Source organism: Myxine glutinosa, chromosome 14, assembly GCF_964187855.1.
Source record: "Myxine glutinosa chromosome 14, kmMyxGlut1.1, whole genome shotgun sequence".
NCBI classification, from domain to species: domain Eukaryota; kingdom Metazoa; phylum Chordata; class Myxini; order Myxiniformes; family Myxinidae; genus Myxine; species Myxine glutinosa.
Genome location: NC_136274.1, coordinates 38019744 through 38032110, shown reverse-complemented (window position 1 = coordinate 38032110; position 12367 = coordinate 38019744). Strand labels below are relative to the sequence as shown.

At 45.9% G+C, this 12367-nt stretch overlaps 1 protein-coding gene across 2 annotated transcripts in view; it reads left to right on the top strand.

The window, feature by feature from the left end:
* Window positions 1-12367, top strand: part of LOC144888847 (sodium/glucose cotransporter 1-like) — a 46277-nt gene that overhangs the window by 14296 nt on the left and 19614 nt on the right. For both annotated transcript variants that reach the window (XM_078768352.1, XM_078768353.1), the window contains exon 4: window positions 10918-11086. In XM_078768352.1, the coding sequence (XP_078624478.1) occupies window positions 10918-11086 (169 nt within the window). The remainder of the gene's footprint in view (window positions 1-10917; window positions 11087-12367) is intronic.

Genomic DNA, 12367 nt, shown 5'->3' with positions numbered 1-12367 from the left:
GATCACATCTGGTTTGTCAGAAGCAACCTGTATGGAGAGATCAGACAAGTTTGAGCGAAGGCCCCGGATGTTTGAGGTCCATACTGTTAAGGAAGAGAAAGGGGGAGCATCGGATACAGAACAGGGGGGGGGGAGCGGTAGGGTAAGATGTGGAAGAGGAGGAAGAGGTAGGGAGAGCTGTTGAAGGTGTGTCAGAGATTACAGAATAACTTGGAGAAAGGGAAGAATGGGGCGGACAAAAGGTTTGATGGTGATTGGGAGAGGCGCAGTGAGGTGTTATTTGACGAGGAGGAAGAGCGAGGCAGAAGGTTGAGGGAGATGAAGGTGAAAGTTGGAAGGGGGAAGAAGCGGGGAGGACGCTTTGAGGAGGAGGGGTGAGAGGGGAGTCTAGGAGGGGAGGAGCGAGGGAGAGTCTCGGAGGGGAGGGGTGTGGGGGGAGATTTGAAAGGAATGGGTGATGGGGATGATTTGGAGGGGAGGGGCAAGGGGGTAGATTTAGAGGGGAGGGGTGATGGGGAAGTTTTGGAGGGGAGGGGTGATGGGGAAGTTTTGGAGGGAAGGGGTGATGGGGAAGATTTGGAGGGGAGGGGCAAGGGGGAAGATTTGAAAGGGATGGGTGATGGGGAAGATTTGGAGGGGAGCGGCAAGGGGGAAAATTTGAAAGAGATGGGTGATGGGGAAGATTTGGAGGGGAGGGGTGAGATTGGATTTTGAAAAGTGTACGATTAATGGGAAACGAACATTTATTGCAAAATGAGTTTCTTGAGACATTCGAGTCAAAAATACGTTTGAGGACGCTGGAGGGAGGATGGAGTGCTGGAGAGTTTAGGGAATGAATGAAAGATGCACTATAAGAGATGGAATTTTTTTTTGGAATGAATACATTTGGTGAGCAAGTCGAAAGCATCCTTTTATAGAAGAAGAAGAAAAAGGTGTTATAGAATATGACAGAATACAGGTCTTCAGGGGACAGATTAGACATTTTTTAACAACGTGATCACGTGATCACAAACAACGTGGTCGAAGAACGAACGAACAAATAAGAACGAATAAACGAATAAGAACAGAAGGAAATATTTTATTTTATTTTATTTTTTTTTTGAGATTTTAAAACAAGGAAGTATGGGGTGAAAAGACCGTGAAAAACAGAGACCGGAAAGTAATTGCAGCGCGATCGGAGAACCGCTGAGACAAAAACAAAGCCTCAAGCCAAGGTCGGACACGGTAGCCTAGTACTACACTTAGGCCTCAGAATACGCAACATGAAAGACCGACGATTCTGTACACAGGTATGAAAAACCAACACCAAGAATACTATTAAAGACACCCCAATAGGTACATACACCGAGAGAAAGATACAGTTTCGACAAAAACACAATTGTGAAAAGTTACTTAACTTCGAAAGCGAGCGCGCATGGACAGCTTTGAAGAGACGAGACCTCCAATCTTGCGCATGCGCAATCCAAAATGGGTGTTATAGAGTCTATAGTGCTTCTTGGTATACATTAATCATGACATATCATACACCACTGGAAAGAGGAATGAAATACCTATCCTATGGTATATCCTTGGAATATATCAGACAATAATTGAGGTGAATATGACAATTTGTGTATCTTGTCCGTAAATATGCGTAGCCGTTAAAAGCGAACATTTCGACTCAAGCGTATCTTACAATCAATCAGGAACCACTATAAACCGCCAAAGGTCAACTACATCTATTACATTAGAAGCCTTAGGGTGCCATATGAATAAAACAGAATAAATACATTGAAAATATATCGATGAATGTACACTTTCAACCGTTTTTACATTGCTACCCAGAAATCTGTGAATACGGTTCGCGTCGATTGCCACTTGGGGGTGGGGTTGCTTTTCAGGCTGCCTTCTTAATTCAGAATCATCGCTCTGTCATGGACAGTTAGAATCCATCGTTGCACAGCACCTCAGTTGAGACTGATACCAACTATCCCTCCACTCGTTTTGGAATCTCTGTTCATCGTTTGCTCGATGGTTTGATCTACGGCTACTTGAGCAAATGCACTGCCACGACTGCGCTGGACAGAAAAGAATCCTCCTTGGAGCAACCGGTTACTCTCTGGGTGGGACTCGGGCAGTGTGACCATCTCGCACCAGTATGCAGACAGGTAACGTGCATAGTTCGCCTGTCATATGCAAACATCCAAGGCAGCATCTGGTGGATTGAAGCAAGATGCAAGTCCCAGTTTCCCTCTCTAGTAGCTCTTGTGAAGCGTAGAAGCACACACACGAGGTCGATGTATGAATCCCATAACGTTGCCAAAGGTCCATGGTCAGTTTCACAGAATTCGCCAAACAACTCAAGGAGGCGCTTGCACCTTGATGAGGTTATCAGTGCAGTGACAGTATCTGCACTGAGGTGTGAGCAAACACTATCAAATTCCTCCCTTGTCATCAGATCCTCTTCTTTCACAGTTGATATCATCCACTCCTTGAAGGACAACAATCGCAGGCGCTGCATTCCTTCCATCACAATCTTGTGCGCTCTCATGGCCCTGTTGTAATGTCTGCCTTCCATCACACCTGGAATAGAGCCAGAAGCTACAACGTCAGCTTCTACGAGAAGATCTGAGAGACCTGCATCTCCGAATCTCTTTCCAAGTACAGCCAGGAAAGTCATGGTCGTATGAAAGCCTCCCATTCTGAGGACGACATGAGAGAATTCCTCCTGCTGCTTCCAGACTATTTCCTGAGCTTTTGCATACACGGCGAGGTCCATAACTAGTATGAGCTCTTCTTGGCCAAGTTTCCTTTCCATATCCACCGATCTCTTGAGGAGTGTGTAAACTGTAGATAGTTCTGTCGGAGAGGCATCAATTACCAGGCAGTAGCCAACCGTGCTGGGACTTGGGATGTTGTGCAGACTACGGCGTTGAATCCTGTCCAACCTGGAACCCTCTGTGGAATGTCCTGAGTGTTGTCATCTTTCCAGCTCCTTAGAAGACACCAGGCCATGTCCTTCTTGTTCGCGTCGTCTATACAATCTGGTGTTTCAAGACACATTAGATCCTGCTCTGTGATAGAGATTGTACATGGTCCACGTCGACTTCCAGCATTGTATTGCAGAATATTGCAAGGCTGAGGGGTGAATGCTCTCTTCCTTTTTCGTTTCTGATGGACCGCAGGTCCAGTTGCAATGGGCTGGACATAGTTCTGAATGACTATGCCATTGGTGCAATGTGTGGTTCTAGAACCACTGAGCGTTTCCTCATTGAGGTCGTTGTTGTCCCAGCACATCATCACTGGACTATTTGGCTGTATATTCGGAGGAGTGTATATAGCGCCCTGTACAACCTGCTCGATGTGCATCTCTGCCATTGCTGTTTCAACTTCTTGTATTTGGCTATTTGACAGTGCATGTCCGAACCGGTTCAGGAATGTTACCAGCTGGGTGCTTCGTGTCAAGTGTATCACCGTCAGTGGTAACACTATGTGTTTTGGTGTTTTAATACGACCGCCTGATATACAGTGCATGAGATCTTGGGAAATAGACAGGACATGTCTGTTGCTTTTCTCTGAAAGCTGGCATCTTTCTGTGGATACAACGCCATCCTCTGAATCGCCATCAAGTACCCATCCCAGAAAATTGTAGAGAAGATTGGGGACATTCACATTGTGCTCTGCTAAGTCTTCAGCCTTCGGAGGCCATGGCATCGTGTTGCGGACTGCCAGTAGCTCTGTTCGAATAACTTGAGCACATCTGTAGACTTCCTTCACTGCATCATCGTTGTGACCAACTACAGGCATAGTTGCTACTTCTATACCAGCAGCAGCAGCTCCAGCTTCCACGGCCTGACCGGTGGACACAGACTTGGAGTAAACAAACTCAGTTTCAGTCCTTCTCTGTGGTTTCCAGAAGGTGATTCTGTCACCAAAATGTGTGACAAGTTTGCTCTAACTTTTCGGTGCGGTACTCTGGAGCATCAATGCCGCACTCGTCAAGCATTGTGATGTACATATCCCGTAGATCTGTCATTTTGACGACATCCAATTCATCAACGATACTTTGTGATACGTGGTTAGCGAGCAGCTTAAACGCCCTGTCGTGGCCTTTACCTTCTGGGGAAGGGTTAACATCTACTGTCTTTCACGTGTATACGAGCTGTAGCATATCTTATGATACTTGATTTCTTTAGCAATAAGGTCGTCTGCTCTAATATCAAGTACCACTCTTTCATCTCCTTTGCCTTCCGCCGCAGCAAGAAGTTGATCACTGCCCCTGTCTGTTAAGCATTGGGATACTTTCTCCTGTCGCGATCCTGATCGTTTGACTACTTGCTGACAGATGATACATGTGTCTGGTAGTGTAGGTGTGTGCGATGAACGGTGCAACCTCAATCCAGTGATTGGTGGTACACTTGTTGGTGGCTGCACGGATGCCCCTGGTGTTGGCTTTGATAGAAGTCTACTAATCATAGTTTTGTTTGTATATGCCTGGTAGCATTGTCGATGATAGCCACCAGTTGGACCTTCACCCCAATGATCTTTCAGTTGGTCAGACACCATCCTTGCGTGATTCCCCCGATTCTCTCAGCTTTGTCCAACTGTGCGTTGTGAATGGTGTCAGAATACCAGTCGATTGTCTCACGTGGCAAAGACATCGGTCCCAGGCGATGTCAAGGCGTGGTACTTTTGTAGCCCTTGAATCGAGATTAAAAACCACCTCTGCCATCGTTACCAACACTTAGCCTGAAAAACAGAAAATAAAAGCAAATATTTAAGCGCTGCATCACAACATTGACAATGATGTTATTGACATGCAACGATTTATTGTTCAAGGAAGTCAAATTGAAGTTAAGTCTGAAAAGCAATCCCAAACACAAATGTCCGCTGACGCGGCATGAGGTATTGATGCTAATTGTGATGTGAAGTCCCTTGTAGAGGTGAACATTTATCTGAAAGTGATCATTAATACACCATTGGATAGGTAATTCAGTATGCTTTCATGTGATACATATCACGTAGTGGTCAATTAATTCATATTAAGAAGGCAGCCTGAAAAGCAACCCCACCCCCAAGTGGCAATCGACGTGAACCGTATTCACAGATTTCTGGGTAGCAATGTAAAAATGGTTGAAAGTGTACATTCATCGGTATATTTTCAATGTATTTATTCTGTTTTATTCATATGGCACCCGAAGGCTTCTAATGTAATAGATGTAGTTGACCTTTGGCGGTTTATAGTGGTTCCTGATTGATTGTAAGATATGCTTTAGTCGAAATGTTCGCTTTTAACGGCTATGCATATTTACGGACAAGATACACAAATTGTCATATTCACCTCAATTATTGTCTGATTTATTCCAAGGATATACCATAGGATAGGTATTTCATTCCTCTTTCCAGTGTTGTATGATATGTCATGATTAATGTATACCAAGAAGCACGATAGACTCTATAACACCCATACCCCCCATTTTGAAGCGTGTGAAAATTTACGCTTATCCACCCCTACCCACCTAAAATAAAGTGCTGTTGACATTTTTCCCTTGCAGGCTTTGGGATTGACAACAAGTGGATTCCCACTCCTAAATAGCTCAGGAACAATTATAATCAATCGTCAAACCTTGGTAGCAGGGGGGTGCAGCAAACTCCTTAAATAGAGCTCTTTCTGGAATTGGATCATCGGTGAAGAGGGGTCTCTTTAGTGAAAAAGAAAGAAAGAAGATGGGGAAAATGTAATAATTAAATGAGATATAGGCGATTGATTAGTGAATTGAAGGAAGTCGGACGCACTGCTGAACACAATCGAACCAAAGAGAGACAATGTAGGGGAGCAGGAGGAGGCATTGTGAATGGTGCAGAGGGAAGGGAGGGTATGAACAGAGTCATCTCGAATAGCGATGACTGATGAAGGACCGCCATCCCAGACACGGGACCAGTATTTCATTACGGTTCTTTCAATTGAGTATTTCGATCACCGTCACCTTATAAAGGGAAGAGGAGGAGAAGAAGATGGTCTGATGGGATTTATAGGGAGTGAGAAGCTGATGGGAGCTGAAGTATTTGCAGGCTCTGAACAGCCAGCCAAGTTTCTTGGATGCAGATTTGGTGATATTGAGGATGTGCGGCTGTGAGGAGAGATTGCTAAAGATGGTGATGCTGAGCATATTAATAGAGGAGGTCTGCTAGAGATTCGGGACTTGAAAAGAGGAGGAGTGGCTGTATTGATCTTGCTGGATATAAGAAGGGTTTGGGTCTTGAACCGCTTAAAGGAAACAAGGTTGTCAGAGCACCATTGAAGGTTGAGACTGAGATCACGATCGATGGAGCCAACAGGTGAGAGGCAAACAGCAGCAAGGGACTGGGAAGAAGTGCACTGGGATTTATAAATGGTGGAGGCATGGAAAGTGGAGTCATCAGCAAAGTAATGGACAGCTTTGTTAATAGCTGTGAGGTCATTGATAAAAATAAGAAAGAGGGATGATGAAATGACAGTACCTTGAAGGACGCCAGAATGAATGTGGCAGAGGTCAGAGAGGGCACCATTAAAGTAGGTAGAGAGAGTTCGCTCAGGGAGGAAGCTGGAAAACCAGATGAGCTGAGGCTGACTAACATACTGTTACGTTTGTGGGGGTAGCTCATGAAATACCTTAGTCCAGGTAGATTGTATAGCGTAGTGTGCTCCGTACCACGTGTCGAAACCTTCCTGTAACTAAGTAGGGCCGGATGTTGCGTAAGTGTATATTTGTCTCCATGCGAGAGGTGGAGCTATGCCAATTAATTAGGGTATAAAGGTAATTTTCCCTGTATGTAGTCGCCTCTGTAGTTTCTCCTTTGTTCCTTATGACACACTACACCACCAGCCATGCAATCAGGACTTGAAATTAAATAAAGCGATCACCGACTGGATCCGGACATTCTACCACTACGACACCACCCAGCGAATCATCTCGATGGGCGCGAAGAGGGCCGTGAGGCCATGCCCCGAAGGACGATTGGTTAAGAAACGATGGGGTGAGTGGGTGGCGCTGGGTGGTTGGAGCGCGCGTGACGTCAGAGAGAACATTCTCGCGCCGGGGACAAAAAGGACACGTCCCGCCATTTTCTCTCTCTCTTGCGCTGCATTTGATTGCGGGCGGACGCACTGTTCTCTCTCTCTGTCCCTGGTTTGGTCGTAGGAAGACACATTTTATTCTTTCTCTCCTCGTCCGAGCTTCGAGCGCAGGATTTAGTAGAGCTGGAGACAGACAGAGCCATCAGGGTTGTCAAGGGGAGGAAATAGCAGACGTATTTCCCTCTGACTATTCCTGGCTGGTGGAAGTGGACGCATCCTTTCCTCTCCTTGGTGCTGGCTTTGTGATGGCTGTGCTTGGTGCCGTGTGCGCCTGAAAGGAACGTCGGGGCTCGATGCAGCCGAGCAGGAAGGACGAGGGAGGAGCTTGGGCCTGTTTGCTTCGCGTCGGCGGCTGGTAGAGAACGCCAATGCGTGTTTTCCCACGCAGGGACGCGAGATCTTTGACGACCCTGGACGGTCAAGGACGCCAGAGCTGAGTACCAGCTAACATTACACACACATTATTACTTTCATTTATTTCTCCCTGTGTGTATATTTTTGTCTGAATGGAGGATCCTCAATATCGGAATTTTAGTTTACTATGCACTCATTTTTGTTGCCTACATTATTTTTATTAAACCATTATTTATTGCATTTTAATTGTTGTATTGCGGCTTTGCTCGTTTTGTATGTTTATTTGTCTGTGGGAATCGGATAACCCCTGTCACGGCCGTCCGTACAGGTAAGGACCTTGCGGCCCACCACTACCCCCAGCGCGTGTCACTACCGCCATAGTTGGGTAAATGCCTCAGAGTTAAAGCTCTGTCGGCCATCCGTCACCCAGCGGTGTTCACTATAGGGGAGACACACGACAATACATTGGGAGCTTCAGTAGGAGCCATTTGTACCAGAACCTATCACAGGCTTTGATGTCCAACAACAACAACTCGACATTCTCTGAAGTGCTCGACATCTGAAGACCATTCCATGCCAACATAGGCCACGAGGTCACTAGTGGATTTGATGTTATTGAAGCCATATTGGTGATCATCGAGGAGAGTACAGGATTAGATGAGAGTTAAAAGTTATTTGTTGATGAGAAATTCCATAACTTTGTAGCTATTGGCAGTCAAGGTGATTACATGGTAATTGGGGGGGATCAAACGTGTCGCCCTTCTTAAGGACAAAGAACACATAGTCATGCTTCCAAGATGCTGGGTAACTACCGGTACTGTAAGAGTGGTTGAAAAGTGTGGGGAAAATATGAGCAAGTTTGTGAGTGCAGTGTTTGAGGACAACAGCAGGAATGCCATTGGGACCATTGGCTTTGATGGTGACAAGGGAGAGCAGTTGTCTGACAAACTTTGTGAGTGGAAAATCGGATGACAGGCAGACTGTCATGGGAGTTGGATTTAGGAAAAGCAGTATTTTGTTGCAGTCATCGAGCATAGAATTTGCTGGAAATTGAGAGGCAAAGGTATTGGCTTTGGATTTAGTAGAGCTGGAGACAGACAGAGCCATCAGGGTTGTCAAGGGGAGGAAAATATGACTCAGCGAAGTTGGTGGAGATGCACTTAGTTAAGGACCAGAAGGGATTGTTCCTGCTAGGGAGAGAGGAGAGCTTGTCAGAGGTCTGCTGGATAAAAGCGGGGCTTTGGTTGTAGAGGTGATGCCCTATTAATTGTTGTGGGCAGCCAACTAAGTAATTTGACTATATGATCTGAAGCTTTCCAGGCTTTAAAGAGGTGTTTTTTGGAGGAGACAGAGGAAGCACAATGATGGTGTAACCACTATGGGATTATGCGGTTTCAAATTTAGGTGAGTGTGGTATCTGAAGAGACATACCCAGAAGGATGATTTCCGTGATTTGGTCTATTACAATGGAAGGATCAGCCTATAAATGGGAGTCTCACCAGGGAGAGTCTGTAAAAATTTTACAAAGGTCCTCCCATTTGGCAGAGCCATAATTCCAAAGGATATGGGAGATCGACTGAGAATACTGATACAACTGGATGGGATGGCCGGTAATGAGGCAGTGATCTGAGGATCCAACAGGTGCAGAAACAAAAACGTTTGTGTAAAGATGAGGTTTGGAAGTGAGAAAAAAATCCGGTTTTGAAGCTATCCGAGGAGTAGTCAGAAATGTGGGTGGGTTCGGAGATGAGTTGGCTAACGTCATTGAGAATACCAAAGGCTTCAGCTTCAGGCCCAGCTTGGTCAGTGTGGGTAGAGTAGAAAAGCCAGGAGGAATTGTGGATGTTGAATTCCCCAAGAATGATAATTTCAGAAGATGGAGATGATTCTTTGATTTGCTCGAAACAGGTTATTATTTATTCGTATGCAGTCTGTGGCTGCTTGGCTGCATCATTTTCTAGGGACGCGGCTGTGTCACTGATGCATTGCCCCCTTAGCAGCTAGCTGGCAAGCTCATTTTGCCAACCTCGGAAGGGCTGAGTTGACCCGCCAGGTACTAATTCAACAGCATGACAGGAGCTTGAATTCAAGACCCTAGGATCTGAAGCCAACACCAGGCTTGATACAGGTAGTGAGGTGTAAAAGAGCTGTATGTGATTGTTAGAGTGGCGAATGATAAAGGCAGCAGATGAATTTATTGACATTTATGTGGGAGATTTTGAGCCAGAAAATTTGAAAATGAAGGTTGGAATCCTCACGATGGGGATGGCAAGTATCAGAGATTTTGAAGCGGACATAAGTGCATACGCCGGCCTTGGAGCGGAAACTGTGGTAGAGGATATACCCAGGGGACTGGAGGTGGGCGGTGGAGATAGTTTCAACAATCTGAGTCTCGGTATGGAACAGGAGATTATCCACCTAGTTGTTTTCAGCAGATGATGGGTCGGGTTGAGGTTAAATGAGGACCTCGGATGTTGGCAAAGGAGAGAGGGAACTGACAGGAGGATGGAGGTGCAGTAGATTATTGGCTCACAGTAAAATCTTGATGAAATATAATTATTTAGTGAAATGGAGTAGCCTCAAATTGCATTAAATAGAACAGAATGGACCATGTTGAGGGAGTCCTTCATCCTGTGGTGGACTAAATAGACTGGTCATGTCAAATCAAGTCAACCAGATGGAAGTTATTGGAAGAATGAGAGTGGAGGGCTGAAAGTGCAGAGTAATCAAGACCAAGGAGAGGCAATTAAAAAGATATAGGTGTATGGAGGCCACCAACCTGTGTGCGATGTGAGAGCACCAGGCCTTGTGTTTCTGCCTCAACACAGAAGATGTCAATCATGTCAATCATGTCAATGAAACCTTTATATCCCACAGAATCCAGGAGGAATGTATGTGATGTGGCGGTGGCGGCCTATAGAGGAGAGCTGTGCTCGATTGAGATACTCACTTTACAAGGAATAACTTGTAAAGATGGAGGGGGTATCATGTTTGTGGCTGGATTTGGATTCCAAGCTTTGCTATATGATCAGTCCAGAAGAGGTCAAGGCTGATGGTGAAGCCGGCAAGGAAAAGAGCCGGAAATGGCTGACCATGAAAATAGATAGGTCCGTTCATTTGATGATGCTTCTGGATGGGCTGCTTGAGGGGGGGGGCACTTGGAGCATTCCAGCCTCCACCGGTATGCGGGAGCGCTCTTTGTCTGCGTTTACCTCGTTGACCCCTTTAATCTTCCTACTCTTCTGCTTTCATTGATGTGCCTCCATTAAAGCCCCCCATAAAAATATTACTGCTAAGCATGCTTGGAATTTAGTTGTGCTGCATGGCATATAGTGTTTGTGTTGAAATCCATGTGCTACAAAGAAAAATCTCTGAGATTTACCTTGTCCTCAATATTTGTGAACCAATGAAATCTCTTTCTTTTAAACATTGAATGGTGCTTGTCTCTGATAATGTTTTTTTTTTAGTGTCTTTATCTTGCTACTCATTGGTGTCAGCATGGCGTGGATCCCAATCATCCAAAAAGCTCAAAGTGGACAGCTTTTTGACTACATCCAGTCCATAACCAGCTACCTCGGTCCACCTATTGCCTCTGTCTTCTTGCTTGCTATCTTTGTGAAGCGCGTAAATGAAGCGGTGAGTCAACAAGAGGGATATTTTAATCAAAACAAGCGTTACGCCTAGGTCCCCCGTCGGTGAAGTGATGTGAGTTCACAAAGTGGAAGACGCAAGGCGGCCATCTTGGATTTTGACGTGGCGGCCCAATTTTCAATAGCGTTCTTCCTTATGCCTAGATACACCCACCCACCAGATTAGAAGTTGGTACTTCGCTTATTTTTCAAGATATTCCGCTCACAAGGTTCAGACATACATGGTGGTGGCCATCTTGGATTTTGATGTGGCGACCCAATTTTCAATAGCGTTCTTCCTTGTGCCTAGATAGAGCCTGGTGTTGGGCTAGCGGCTAGGGTGCCAGCTTAGGATATCCTAGGATCCTGGGTTCGAATCCCAGTCGATCGCTGAATTAACGCCAAGGGGGTTGACTCAGCCTGTCATCCTTCCGAGGTCGGCAAATTGAGTACCAGTTCACTGGTAATTTCCTGCTTGTCGTAAAAGGCGACAAAAAGGGTTGGCGGCAGGAAGGGCATCCGGCCGTAAAACATTGCTTCAAAAAGGGGACCAACAAAAACAAAAACAAAAACAACAACAACCACGGTGCCCGAAAAAGGCCAACCCCTGCTTTGCAGGGAAAAATGGCCTCTAAAGGTGGTCTTGTGCCTAGATACACCCACACACCAGATTAGAAGTTGGTACTTCGCTTATTTTTCAAGATATTCATCTCACAAGGTTCAGACATATATGGCGGCGGCCATATTGGATGTTGACGTGGCGACCCAATTTTCAATAGCGTTCTTCCTTATGCCTAGATACACCCACACACCAGATTAGAAGTTGGTACTTCGCTTATTTTTCAAGATGTTCAGCTCACAAGGTTCAGACATACATGGCGGCGGCCATCTTGGATTTTGACGTGGGTTGCACCACACACCAAATTCGAATGCGGTCCTTCGCTTACGCATGCATGCACGCACGCACGCCCGCACGCAAACACGCACGCACGGACGGACGGAGGGGAAAACCATAGTCCCCCTTTCGCTCCGCGGTGCGACGGGGGACAACAAGTGTTGGGTTGGCCAACAAATATCACAGGCTTGTCAAAATTGTCGCTTGTAAAATTGCAGTTTTAAAGTACACATGATCATCGGGTTGGTCTCGATCAGACACTACAGACAATCTCTTCTCGCCATCGCTTTAGGGACATCACGCCTGTTGATGTTCGAGTCGCATTCCAGCGTATCGATGTAGGTTGTAGCGGGACATCTTCTTGAGCGGTGACCATGAGAAGGTTGGCCATCT